The sequence below is a fragment of the Falco peregrinus genome, chromosome 3, assembly GCF_023634155.1.
Source record: "Falco peregrinus isolate bFalPer1 chromosome 3, bFalPer1.pri, whole genome shotgun sequence".
Classification (NCBI taxonomy): Eukaryota; Metazoa; Chordata; class Aves; order Falconiformes; family Falconidae; genus Falco; species Falco peregrinus.
In genome coordinates, this window is record NC_073723.1 from 78,059,783 (window position 1) to 78,072,168 (window position 12,386).

Sequence of the window (12,386 nt, forward strand, 5' to 3'; positions counted from 1 at the left end):
AGTCACAGAGGCAAAGCAAAGCCTGGACTTGAACAAGCAGTAGCTCCCATCTCTCAGCCACTGACCTGCATGGCTGCCCAGTACAAGAACCCCTTTGATTATACCTGTAGAGAGATGACCCATCTCATCATCATCACCAAGAGAGGAAACTCTTCAGCAAACACCAACAAGCAATCACGCTAATTTCACTGAAAATAGGTGTGGGCTATAAGAGAATGTTTATTGCCCTAGAGCTTCACATTTTAAATAGAGAACTAATAATTCCGACTACAGACTACTTAAAGAAGAGTTGGTACACAAGTACGTGTTTCCTTAAACTGCAAGTATGTTTCTCTCTGAGGCTTTTGTTTAATATCATCTTTAATTCATATTATCCTTTGAGAGAATGGATTTGCAGGAATACAAGAAGATCTAGCGCAGTGGAAATGGAATGAAAAGAAGAAAAAATTAGAGACTGGAACTTGTAGCTTTCAAGATCAGGGGGATTCCCTGTCGGATGTTGGCAACTCATGGAAAATAGTGACATGCTTTATATATGTTATCTTTCACTTCACTCAGGTACATACTGCAAGGAAGCTGTGTTCTAAACAGTTTATAACAGACAACTATCATATTAATCTTTTACATATTTTGGCACTCAAAGAACAGAAAAATCACTGTGCCGTAGCCTTACCTATCATACCACTTACAAAATAAATCCAGGGTCAGGAGGAATGCTAGATAAGTTTTCCTTTAATTAGCTTTTCAAAGCTGAATGCATTTTTAAATATAGGATTTATTCCTTTTATTTATCAGCTTGGCTTGTTTCAGATGGGTACTGTCTGACTGACCTCTAGATACCCTTGCACTTGCTCTGTGATATCCCCAGAATGTCAATGCTTCAATTCTTCATCTTTCATTTCCCAAACGTTTCTTATTGGTCACTTCTGGTACCAGCTGAAGTGGAAGTTTATCCTCTGATAATCTGTACTGCTTTAATGGTTCCCAGCGTCCTGAGGATATTTTCCAAGTGTTATGGTGACACCAGCTGAGATCTTGGCAACAGAAAAGTGTTTCATATGCTTATTTCCTAACTTAGTCTCTTGTTTTAATTGTGCTTTCCCAACCCTCTGTCAGCCCCTTGATTTCTGTGGCTTAACTCCTTTTGTTATTGCTGTATTCCTTCTTATCACTTCTCAGTATCTTTCTGATAATAAAGCCTTTGAAGAATCTGCGGGCACTCCCACCACGCATCCAAAATCTCTTAATACGTTTCCCCAAACCTGCAAGTCACATTTGTCCTAAAGCTTAGCAAAATCCCCTCTAAAAGGAACAATAGTCACATCTTCTTTATATATTTCTTTGTAAACTACAGTCTAGGAACTATAGCACACAAGCCTTGTGAAATAATGAGCATGTTTCAAGCAGTTCTAATATAAAATATTACACATAAAACAAGTTACCAGTTTTAGCATGTCTCCAAAATAACGTATGCTTGGAAACGCTTATCCTTGTAGCATCTCTATCTTTTTTTTTTTCCCCACAACAAAATTAGTCTTGCACCAGCATGCCTGAAAAAGCAAAATTCTCATATAATTTCAATCACTCAGTTCGCTCACTTTTATACAGCTGACTGCACACCTATTATCTCACCTGAAAGAGAAACTCTGAGTTTGCTCACCTCAGTCACCTGCAGGATCTTTGAAATGCCTCCTCTTGCGTTCCTTCCAAAGAGTGCCTTTCTGCATCTCCCAGCCCATTCCCGAGTCCACTGAACATGCAGTCATCAGTAAGTTCTGGCTAAGTTATCCTATGCAACTCTGAAGAAAAAAGGAGAGACTCGCAGATGCTGCAGAAGGTCTTCTTTGCTCTCTTTGAAAATTTTGTTTTCTTGGTGGTCTGTCACAGTCAGGTCTCCAGTAGTAAACTGAACAACCTATCCTCCTGGCTCTTCTCGTCTTTTTCTTTTCTGTAAACACATAATCAGTGCTTCAAATCCTTTAGGTATCACAAACTGTATTTCTCGATTGCCCTCTACTGACTGCTAACTAACACTGCCTTCCTGGAGGATTGGCAAGCAACAGATAGACAGTACGCTTTCCTTCTCTGCCCTCCCTCAAATCAATAATGATACACGATGACCAGAAGTCAACACAAATCATTCTATTTTTTCCTTTGTTAAAAAACACCAGGCAAGATTTACAGTTTGTTGGCCAGCCATGGTAGCTACGAAACACTAAACAACAGAAGCAGGAAGCAGTTAGTAACATAGGCCCGCTAATGTGGGTGGGGTGGGGTTTTTTTGGGTGAACAAAATCCAGGAAAAAGTAGCGACAAATGCATTCTGCCTTGAAATGTGGGTGAGTTCACTCCACTGATGCCATAAATACCGTACCAGGGAGCTGGGGGTTATCTGGTTTTGACGATCTGGTCCTGTCAGTTCTGGATGCACAGAAATACTGACTTTTGATGGGAGTTCTGCAGTTAAGGGGGTGGTAGAGAACCGTGAACTAGAGGCCGTGATTTCTTGGTCATTTTCCCTGCCTCTAGAGCGTGACTTGTTTAGTACATGCAGCACCACACCTAACATGAGAAACATAGTTTCTGCCTCATGGGAGGATACTGGGACAAGACACGTGATACACTGTATATGAATGGCACTGGGAGGTGCTTTCCCCATTGCTGTTGGGACAAGGAGATCTGTAATGCAAAGAGAAACCAGTGAACTTAAAACTGTGAATGGCCCAATGCAGTTTCAGGAGTAGAAGAAAAAGAAAGTATAAGCATTTCAGACAAACTGGAAAAGACAGAAGGGAAAAAAAAGCAGGGGTAAGACGAGTGTAAGAGTAGGGTGGGGGGAAGGGAGAGAAGTAAAAATGAATCCTTTGCATTGTATTAATCACTGCTTAATTAGTACAGTACGCTGCTTGTTAACAAAATCACTCAGGCACTTGTTCTCACAAAGAAAAAATTATCCCGAGGTGTTAGTGCAAGGGCTCTGGCCCACCTGCACCGCTCCAGGGACAGGGAGGACTCAGGTCCCAGCTCCAGGCAGCAGACACCCCCCCACCCCTCAGCGTACCCCCCTTTTGCTAGGCAGAGCCTGGGAGAGAACATGGCACTATCCGGCCGCGCCATTCCTCCTCTGCCACCAGGTCCCCTCGGGGGTAAACATGGCTAAAAATCATAAAAACAGGCCCCCACACCCCCTCCCCCAAGAAGTGTTGGCATTATTTTTGCTTATTTGTGTTTAAAAAATACTTTTGGGGTTTTTCACTGCTACTAAAAAATGGGAATATCTCATTGCCAAAAATCTGTTGACTGATGGACACAGGCTGTGTTTTAAATAGGTATTATGTATCCACTCAGGAAAGGTAGAGTTCACACAAAAATTAATCATCAACAAAGCCAGCAACATGGCAACGAAAAATGTAACATTGGAAGGTCCACCGAAAAATTGATTTTTAATTCAAAAATAAAGTCAGCAGAGGCTCTAATTGTAGCTTTATGAACGTTTCATTAAAAAGCCCAGATTTATTGACTGCACTGTAAAGCTCTCCTATTAAAGGAAGCCTAGAAATTCAATTTTTCTCATGCTTTTCTACTTCTAAACCCCTCAGCTAGTCCATGTTAGAAAATAAGAAATAATTATATTTATTCAAATTCTGTGATAGAATATTGAAGCCTGCTCAGATGAATACCTCTCCTAAATGAACACCATTACCGACAGATCAAAGAAGAAGAATGTCTAGCAAATGAAGGGGGCCGAGGGAATTAATAAAACACACATCAAACGTTGAAAAGCCGAGGGTTGGTGGTTTTTTTTTTCCTTTTCCTTTTTAACAGCAGCACATTTGCAGGGTAATAAAGCAAACTGTCGTGGCCAAAATTCATTAAAAAGGCATCTAAATGGAGCGGGGGGGATCGCTGAAGTTCCGCGCTGGCGAACACCAAGCGGCATGCCGGAGCGCTGGTGGCATTTTCCAGGTGACAACTCGACCGAGAAATGTCATTTTCCCCGTAAGGTGGGAGCGTGCTGCTTTGGAGAACCACTCTTTTCGCACGGCGGCCGGTGCCCCGGGACACGCCTGCGGCCCTGCCCGGCGCCCGGCGCCCCGTGTCCACCGACACCGACCGCCAGACCGGGGCCGCCCCGAGGGGTCTGGCGGTCGGTGTCGGCGGACACGGGGCGCCGGGCGCCGGGCAGGGCCGCTGCTGCCGCCCCAACGGCGCCAGCCCCAGCGGACCCCAGGCCCGCGGAGGTCACAGCAAGGCCACCAGGCACGAGGGCTACGCCACCGGTTCCCTCCGCGCTCGCCGCCAGCGCCCTTCGCCGCGGGCCCGTCCGACCCCGGAACCATCGTGCTGCGACCGCGGGGAGCCGCCGGGCCTCGGCGAAACACTGCACATCCTCCCTTCCCCTCCCCGCCCCCGGCCGCCGGACCTGGCTGGCTGCGGCTTCCGGCGGGGCGGGCGTTGAGGGCCATGGGGTGGCAGAGGCGGTTTCTGGAGGTGGCGGCGGAGGGGCTGCTGGGCGCCTGCCCGGGCCAGGCACGGTTCCTGCTGTAAGCGCCCCGCGGCGGGGCGGCGGCGGCCCTCGGGGCGGGGATGGGGATGGGGATGGGGGGGGGGGGAAGCGGAGCGGCGAGGGACGGCGCGCGCTGGCTGGAGGAGGGGGGGGGGGAAGGGAGCGAGGCGGTGACGCGCGTGGGTGGCCACGCCCCCTGCCCGCGCGCCGCCGCGTGGCCGGTGCGGGGTGTCGCGCCGTGACACCGTGCCGTGCCGCGCCGTGCCACAGCCGCGCCGTGACACCGCGCCGTGACACTGTGCCCTTCTCCCGCGCAGGTGGACGCTCCGCACCTCCCGAGGCGAGTGAGGGCCCGGGCGCTGCCCGCGGCAGGAGGCAGCGGCGGAGGAGGGGGCTGCCCCGCGGGGCTCCTGCGGCCGGGGAGCAGCGCGCAGCGGCGGCCTGGGCGGCTGCGGGGAGAACCCCAAGGACGCAGGCTTTCCCTTTTTCTCCATTTTCCCCAGCCCCCACAGAATAGTGCCAGGGTGGGCTTCGGGGGCTGCTGGCAGAGGTGACGCACTTGCTAAGCAGCAGCGTCCAGGTGTTTCCTCGGGGGGCTGAGATGCTCTAGCCCAGCTCTGGCTGCAGGAGGTGATAACGGCAGCTGCAGAGCATCCCTCTCTTATTAGGGCTGAAATTAAACTCAGAGCATTTCTTCATCCCATGCTGTCATTTTCTTGCACTTAAAATGGACAAAGAGCTTCACAAGGATTTGGTGTCACTGATCTGGCACAAGAGTGTGCCTGCACGAAGCTCCTTGCAGAATTGTCGGCCTCCATCATTAAAGATTTTTAGGAAGGAATTGCATTCTTTCAGGAAAACCTACAATTGCATAGTGTGTGAATTTATGCTGTGCATAAACTTAACGTGAATTGTGCTCAGCTGAGTGCTGAGCACATACTGGTGCTCAGCTTCCTCTTGTGTTCTAGTTCTGTCTGAAACATGTACCTAGACGATGTTAAAATAGAAATGTATCTTTTTAATGTTTGCCTATAAAACATAATTATTTCATTTAAGTTTTACTCTTTTACCTTTATTAACCTGTAGATAAGGAATCTGGATTAGAAAGGATATGTCCTTACTGCTTCCAGTTCCTGGTTCCTGATAGCTGCCGGGTGCGTCTCAAACCAAAGATGAAAGTGACTCCACAGATAGAGAAGATTCTTAAACAGGAGGCGAAGAACCATAAACTTAGTATGAAACAGACAAAGCTTTTGAAAAAGTACAGAGAGTCAAGAAGTGTTCTGGTAAGGATGTTTGCTTGGAACTGCCAAATACCTGATAATTCCCTGAAACCTTTCAGTGGCATAAAAAAAGATACGGAAATCTTTCTTTTGGAAGAGGAGCTCACACCTACACATTTCATTTTTCATGAGCATATAGCTTTTCCTTTCTTCTGGAATAATTTCTGTTCACAACCAAAATTTTTAAATTTAAATTTAAAATCTATCCTAATCTGCTATGAGAGATCATAACCGCAATGACGAGAACGGTAAGCTTCCCCCAAAAAGAACAACGTAACGTGTCAGAGAAGCCACACAAACAGCACTGCCCTCCCTGTGATCTCTTTAGCAGCAGTCCGGGTAGACTCTGCAGATGTCTTAAGATCTTGCTGAAAATTAAATAAGTTCTTCCTGCCACAAAGCTCTGGCATTTCCGCCGTCAGCTGCTGTATCATTTGCATAGCTTTGCAAAAAATGACAGGCATGATAGATTTTTGCCTGTTCCTTTTTTCCCTATGGATGTGGCTAAAGCCAGGCAACTACTCGATGCAGAGCCTTAATACAGCCAGGTAGATCCTAAAACGCATTAGAATCCTTGGAAATCCATTGCTACGAATACCGCAAAACATACCTAAGAAGCAAAACGTGGTGTTGGCTGAAGTCAGGCTGATTTTGCCAGTATGCGTAGCTTGACATGTAGTGCTCCTTTCAGCTCTGAAGAATAGCTTGAGTGATTGAGAGATTGTCAGGATTTTTCAGTTTTATCAGTTGTGTAAAAATATATTTGCTCAACTGAACAAGCTTTACTTCATTTCTCTCAGTAGACTGTCATGGCTACATCAGATTATTGTTACCTTCTGTATGAATTGGATTTTTTACATTTCTCTGAACATTACTGTTTATAGGAAGTCTTTCAAAACTAAACCACGTAGGTGATTTAAACAAGTTAATGTTGCTCTTGGGGCTTCGGTTGTTTTTCCTAAAATTACTGAGGAATGTAAGATTTAATTACTATATTTTATACTAATTACTGTTATTTGAAGAATATAGTATACATTTAATCTAGTGTTGCCAAGGCATGCATTACTATTAAAACAGGTTATGTGAATGGATGTTTTAATAAATGAGACTGCACCCTGTTGGGCCCAGCAGTTGCTAGCACACTTGGCATTTTCTCAGATGAGAGTCTGCTGCTTTGGGGAGTAAAATTTATGAAATCAAATATTAGAGTCCATAATACAAAGTTAACCTGAGGAAATACCACAGAGGTTCTCAGCTGTCAGGGCAAAATAAGGTGCTCCAGAAAGACGGCTTTGCTATTGCTCTTTCCAAACTGTACGTCATAGTTGAGCAGCAGAAAGGGCATCTGAGAAGCTGGAATCTTTATTTTCCTGGGGTCACGAATGTTCAGTGTACAGTAAGAACTGTCTCTTGAGACAACTGAGGTACAGTGTCTTACAGAATTATGATGGTTCTTAGATTTATTGTGTAGCTGGATAGGTTTGTAGGATGCACTGTGCAGTCACGAGTAGTTTAAAAGTCAGTTTTAAATAGGTCCAGTTTAAACTCTGGGCAATATTCTAATCTTGAGATGTAATTTCAGTTTGCTGCACTTGTGTTCCGCTCAGTTCTGTTTGCATTTGTGCTGTGGATTATGATTTAAGTATTTCTGGTCTTAAGTATTTTAAGTACTGGCAGCTTTCAAAATTAACAATGTAGATCCCTGTAATCTAGTACCAGACACTTCTGAAAATGAAAATCTGAGGGTGGTTGAAAATTAAACCAAGGAACAATGTGACAGATTGTGCCTTTGATACCTTTCTTAGCAAGTAGAACTTGATTTGAGAATGCTTGTGCTATGAAGAGACATATAGGAACTGTTTCAGGGCTTTTTTAAAATTTTTGGAGTTCCCTGCATGTGCAGTTCAGGGAATGGAAACTATCTGTGCAGTGCTATGATTAATCCACTAACTCCTGCATTGTGAGGCGTTCACCCCCATTTATATTCCGTGGAGTGCTAAATTGTCATGTGATGCTGTTTTTTTTTCCCCCATCTGAATTTAATTTACGTAAACTAAAAATACATCAATACATGAGATGTATAAGTTAATGATCTTTCTCTTTTTTAGTTTGTTAGGCTGACAAAATAATGTCAAGAACCGTAAAAACAACTGAAAATATTTCATTTTGGCATTTCTAAATGTAATTACTTCTAAGCAATCTGAATTTAGGTAATTTTACACACTTTGAAATGAAGAATTATTTGGTATAATGTTTTCAAACCTGCTTAGACATTTTTGTGACATTCTTTGAGTATGTTTTTTTAACTTGAAACAGCATATAACTTGTGTTTTCCAGTCAGTGTAATTGTGTGCCTCAAAAAGTTGTCTCTTAATAAGCGTAGTTGCCATGGCAGTAGGGATATTAGGAATATCTGATGGTGTCTGTGACTGACGTTATTTGTTCTGATGCACCTCTGCAACTTACTGTGCTGCTGGAAGTTCCCTGCAGCCTTGAAGTAAACAGAAGAGAAAATGTGCTTTGTTTTGAACCTCCTTCATATTGTAGTGTTTTCGCACTAATGAAAGCCTTTTCTTTGTTCCCTAAGACTTGCTGTTATTAGTTATGGATGACTGTTTTTGAGAGCTTGGTGATTTAAATATTTTATTTCAAGGCTCCCTGGAAAGCGTGTAATATAACTTAATTGGGGGTAGAATATGCTAATGAATTTAGATCACACTGTATGTCATGGTTTTTAGCAAAATAGAAATACTGCTAACGTATACTCAAGAATATCATATATCCAGTTCAGGTGCTGTTTCATCTTTCTGTTTCGACAGGGTTGTTTTCTGTATTTCACTGTACAACGTTACTTTCAGTGTTACAGGTCTCCTGAAATTAGTTTCTAGGGGACTGGAGTAATTTCTAGAGAAACCCATAGGATGTGTTTGGCTTAAGACGTCTGAGTGCAAATATTAGGTGTAAAGTATATGTTGCTTTTTAATATCTCGTATTTCTCTTCATCAAATATTTAATTTGTGTCATGGCACTTAGAGAATAATTTGGATAATTCTTATGGTGGCTTTATCACATAAGGATGAAAAGAATGAAAGAATGGTCGGTATTTCCTTTCTTCTCTCCATAGCTGGTTACTTGCAACTCATGCAACAAAACAACAAGACATTATGGTGAAAACAGGAATTTTCTGGCTACAAAGACACGACGTTTTGGCACTCCAAGTGTTAAATCTAGCCTGAGGACACCAGGTGTAAAAATTCAGTCTGCAAATAAAGTAACACCTGTAAGCTGCAGTAGGTGGGGATCGAAAGGGAACAGCCCTTCATCAATTCCCAGGTACCTGTTTCTGTCCTATTTAAAGAGGCATTTTGCTGAGTATATTATGTCTTGCTGGGCAAGGGCTTCAGGTACGGATTTCGGATCAGTCACTTAATAAACTTAAAATTGATAACTGGAGGTTTTTTCTTCAGTGGTCTGAAGGAGATCAGTGTTAACTTTGCCACCCTTAAAATCAAAAGATTCTAATGAAAAGCGACTGTGTGCAAAGAATGCCCAATTATATTTTTGTCATTAATGTGAGATGGCTGGCTTAAAATTTGCATAACAAAGTTATACTTCTGACGGCTCACTTTCACCTGAAAATATACTGCTTTTAGAATTTTTCACTCAAATTACATTTATGTGCACTTTCATAGTTACGTCATGTTAATTCTATTCCTCACCTTTAAGACATTTGAGTCTTTTGTTTTTCAGAACACATGCATCTGGACAGGCGACAACCAACTCTGCTTCCAAGACTCCCCGAAACTCCAAATTTCACTTTTCTAAGCTAAAACGGATGCTTAACCTAGAAGAAAAAGAGAAAAGCCAGAAGGCAGATTTGAAAACCTTCTTGACTTTACTTTAGTTACACATTATTTCAAAGTAATAAAGATTGCAGCAATAAGTATTGCTTCAGTTTTAGTAAATCTACAAAGTGATTAAAGCTCAAGCTAACAGCATGTACTGTGTGAAAGCATAGACCATATTTTTTAGAAGGAATTTCTGTTTCTAAGGGGACCGACTGTCCACAAGAGGGAGGTGAGAAAATAGCCAGTCTGATATGCTTGGGAATCGTGACATGTTTTGCAGTCTCTAGTGGCCCAAGAATTAAAAGACAGGTTCTGTCCTTTGAGGAGACTGGCAATACTGGATCCATCAGTGGGTCCCGCAGGACCCCTGAAAGCAGTTTGGGGGAGGGGAGGTTACAGTTTGTTCCATCTTACTCTCCCATATTTTTAAGGTAATGCATCACAGCAGAATTTAAAAGATTTCATCCCCACTTTGCATATTTGAGTAAAACAAAGACATTTCCACTAGCAGTTTCTGCAGGTATGGTATTTTCAAGGGTCTAATGTAGTGTCCTGTGGTGTTGCTGTCTTCTGATACGTGTGGTAATTTAAGCACAGCCTTTACAAAGATTCCGAAGTAACCTTTGTACAAAGTAATAGTGCTCATGTACCAAGAGAGAGTAAACAGCGTATCACTGTTTAATCACAGATTAAGTTGCTTCATTTTCTTAAGAATGCTCTCTGTGATTTGGACTGCAGATGATACCGGTCCGAGGATAATGCAGAACCTTATACAACTGTACTCTGATGTGGGATGCCCTCAATATGGACTGACAGCTCCATGCCTGCCTGCTAATAGCACCCTGATTTGTTACTGCTATGAGTGGCAGGGTCGTAAATAGGGGATGGTTCATTTCCAGTTGCTCGGGTGCTACCAAAAGGGGTCACTTCTGTCTTGTTCAGAAATTACTAAGGAGAGAACCTCTTTATTAAATGTTTTGGTTTTATAAGGTTTCAGAGTTCCTTCCTTCCTGGACTTCAGTCTGGAAAACCAGGTTTACCCTGGGCAGTAGTGAACTTGTTGCACCGATGTGTTTTGATGTGAACAGAAGATTGCAAAGGTTAAAGCAGTCTCCACTGTCAAATTTTATGTGTTCAATTCAGCACAGAGGTGAGAAAGAACAGTAGAAAGTCACCATTCAGGACTGAGTTGGTAGCCTGCCCTGCATATAGGCTGCAGTGAGTTCTGCAAATCGTGCTTCAGATTTCCCCTCTGAAAAGAGAATCGGTTAAAAACATTTAAATTCTTGGATTTAAAGGTATTTCCCTTTTCTTCTGTATTCTAATGAATGGTTTCCTTTAAGTATATTCAGACTCTGAACACCGCTTAAGAAATAGAACCACCAAGTAAGCTGGCAGACTTTATAACAATCCAGGGCAGGGAAGAATAGCTTCTTGCAAATTCTACTTACAGTCTCAAAAGACTGGCATGTAACCTTTTTATATCTCCTGTACACTTGCACAATAACTTTGAAAGGTTCACTGCCATTTGTTTCTTACCTACGTGTAGGATCAAATTAACTGTCATTCTTTGATCAAAATACGGACCTCACCTTTTCCAGTACAGAACTTGGCATTACTTCAGCTGTTGTTGCTGTATTTATGATCAAGTCCTCTGGAAAAATACTTCCATCTTGTTGATGGAAGTTGTGCATTATACAGAAGTATTTGAAAAACAAGAAAAAGCAAGAAATCTTTGTATTTAAAGTACACACATTAGGTATTCACCTGCTGTGCTTCCTATGAAGCTTACATGAAACCAGCACAGGCGTCTGCTATGTTTTAAGGGGCACCAACATTAATGTGTTAGATCAAATCAAGGGTATGCTTCTGAAGCAGAGCTTCCAGCTGTCCCTGTTTACTGTGCTTCTTATGCAATGCTCGGTGAGCTCAGAGTACGAGTCACGTCCTTTTGGATAAAACTACAGCTAATGGATAAAAGACATGATCCAGGGCACAACCAGCGTGCTGCGACTGCTAATGGGCGTTCCATCCACTGGATCACAGGAGAGCGCACTGAAGTATGCATCTCCAAAAAGTGTATAGGCAGGCATCGAGCTCCGGGCGTCCTGTGCTCCAGGTGTATTCCTGTTACAATGTGCAATTTGTTAAATGTAGACAGAGTCTTGTTGCGCTCCAAACAACATCTTTGTGACTACCAGAGCTGCTGGACATGTTCAGGTGTGTTGTTATAAGGGATCAGTATTGCAAGCTATCAGACTCTACTGTGGGAAGAAAGGGAAAAAATCATTCAAGTATGTGTCATTCTTTTCTTTTACAACTGTGCTTCCAAATGCTGGGCAGAAATACCGTTGGTGTCTTATATCTGAAGTGGTTTTACATTATTCTTAAGCCTCTAATACAATCTTTTTCTGTTACTGGACTTCCACAGAATCAGTATATTGAAAAACATATAGATAAAACCCCACAAGTATATACATATCTATATATAATTATGCATATAGCTATATAGATACATATACACACAGCAGATCCATATATATATATATGCACATACATATATGCATGTGATGCACTCCTCCCTTCAGAATATATTACATTCCTGAACTCGATGGAACACGAACTATTGCTAAGCCTCCCCGCCAAACCTCTGCTGTGCAGCATTACTGGTTTGCGTTTGAAGAGCTGGAAGAACAACTGTACGGAGAAGAAACAGCCAGCTGATTTCAGCGAGGCCAGAATTTCACT

General features: G+C 42.9%; 1 protein-coding gene across 1 annotated transcript; it reads left to right on the forward strand.

Annotated features, from left to right (window-relative positions):
• Nucleotides 1-4,228: 4,228 nt before the first annotated feature.
• Nucleotides 4,229-9,733, forward strand: C3H18orf21 (chromosome 3 C18orf21 homolog). The gene is made up of 5 exons (XM_055798333.1): nt 4,229-4,544; nt 4,825-4,847; nt 5,594-5,793; nt 8,915-9,123; nt 9,541-9,733. The coding sequence occupies exons 1-5, from the start codon at nt 4,465-4,467 to the stop codon at nt 9,692-9,694; spliced, it is 666 nt and encodes a 221-aa protein (XP_055654308.1). The 5' UTR covers nt 4,229-4,464; the 3' UTR covers nt 9,695-9,733.
• The last annotated feature ends 2,653 nt before the right edge of the window (nt 9,734-12,386 follow it).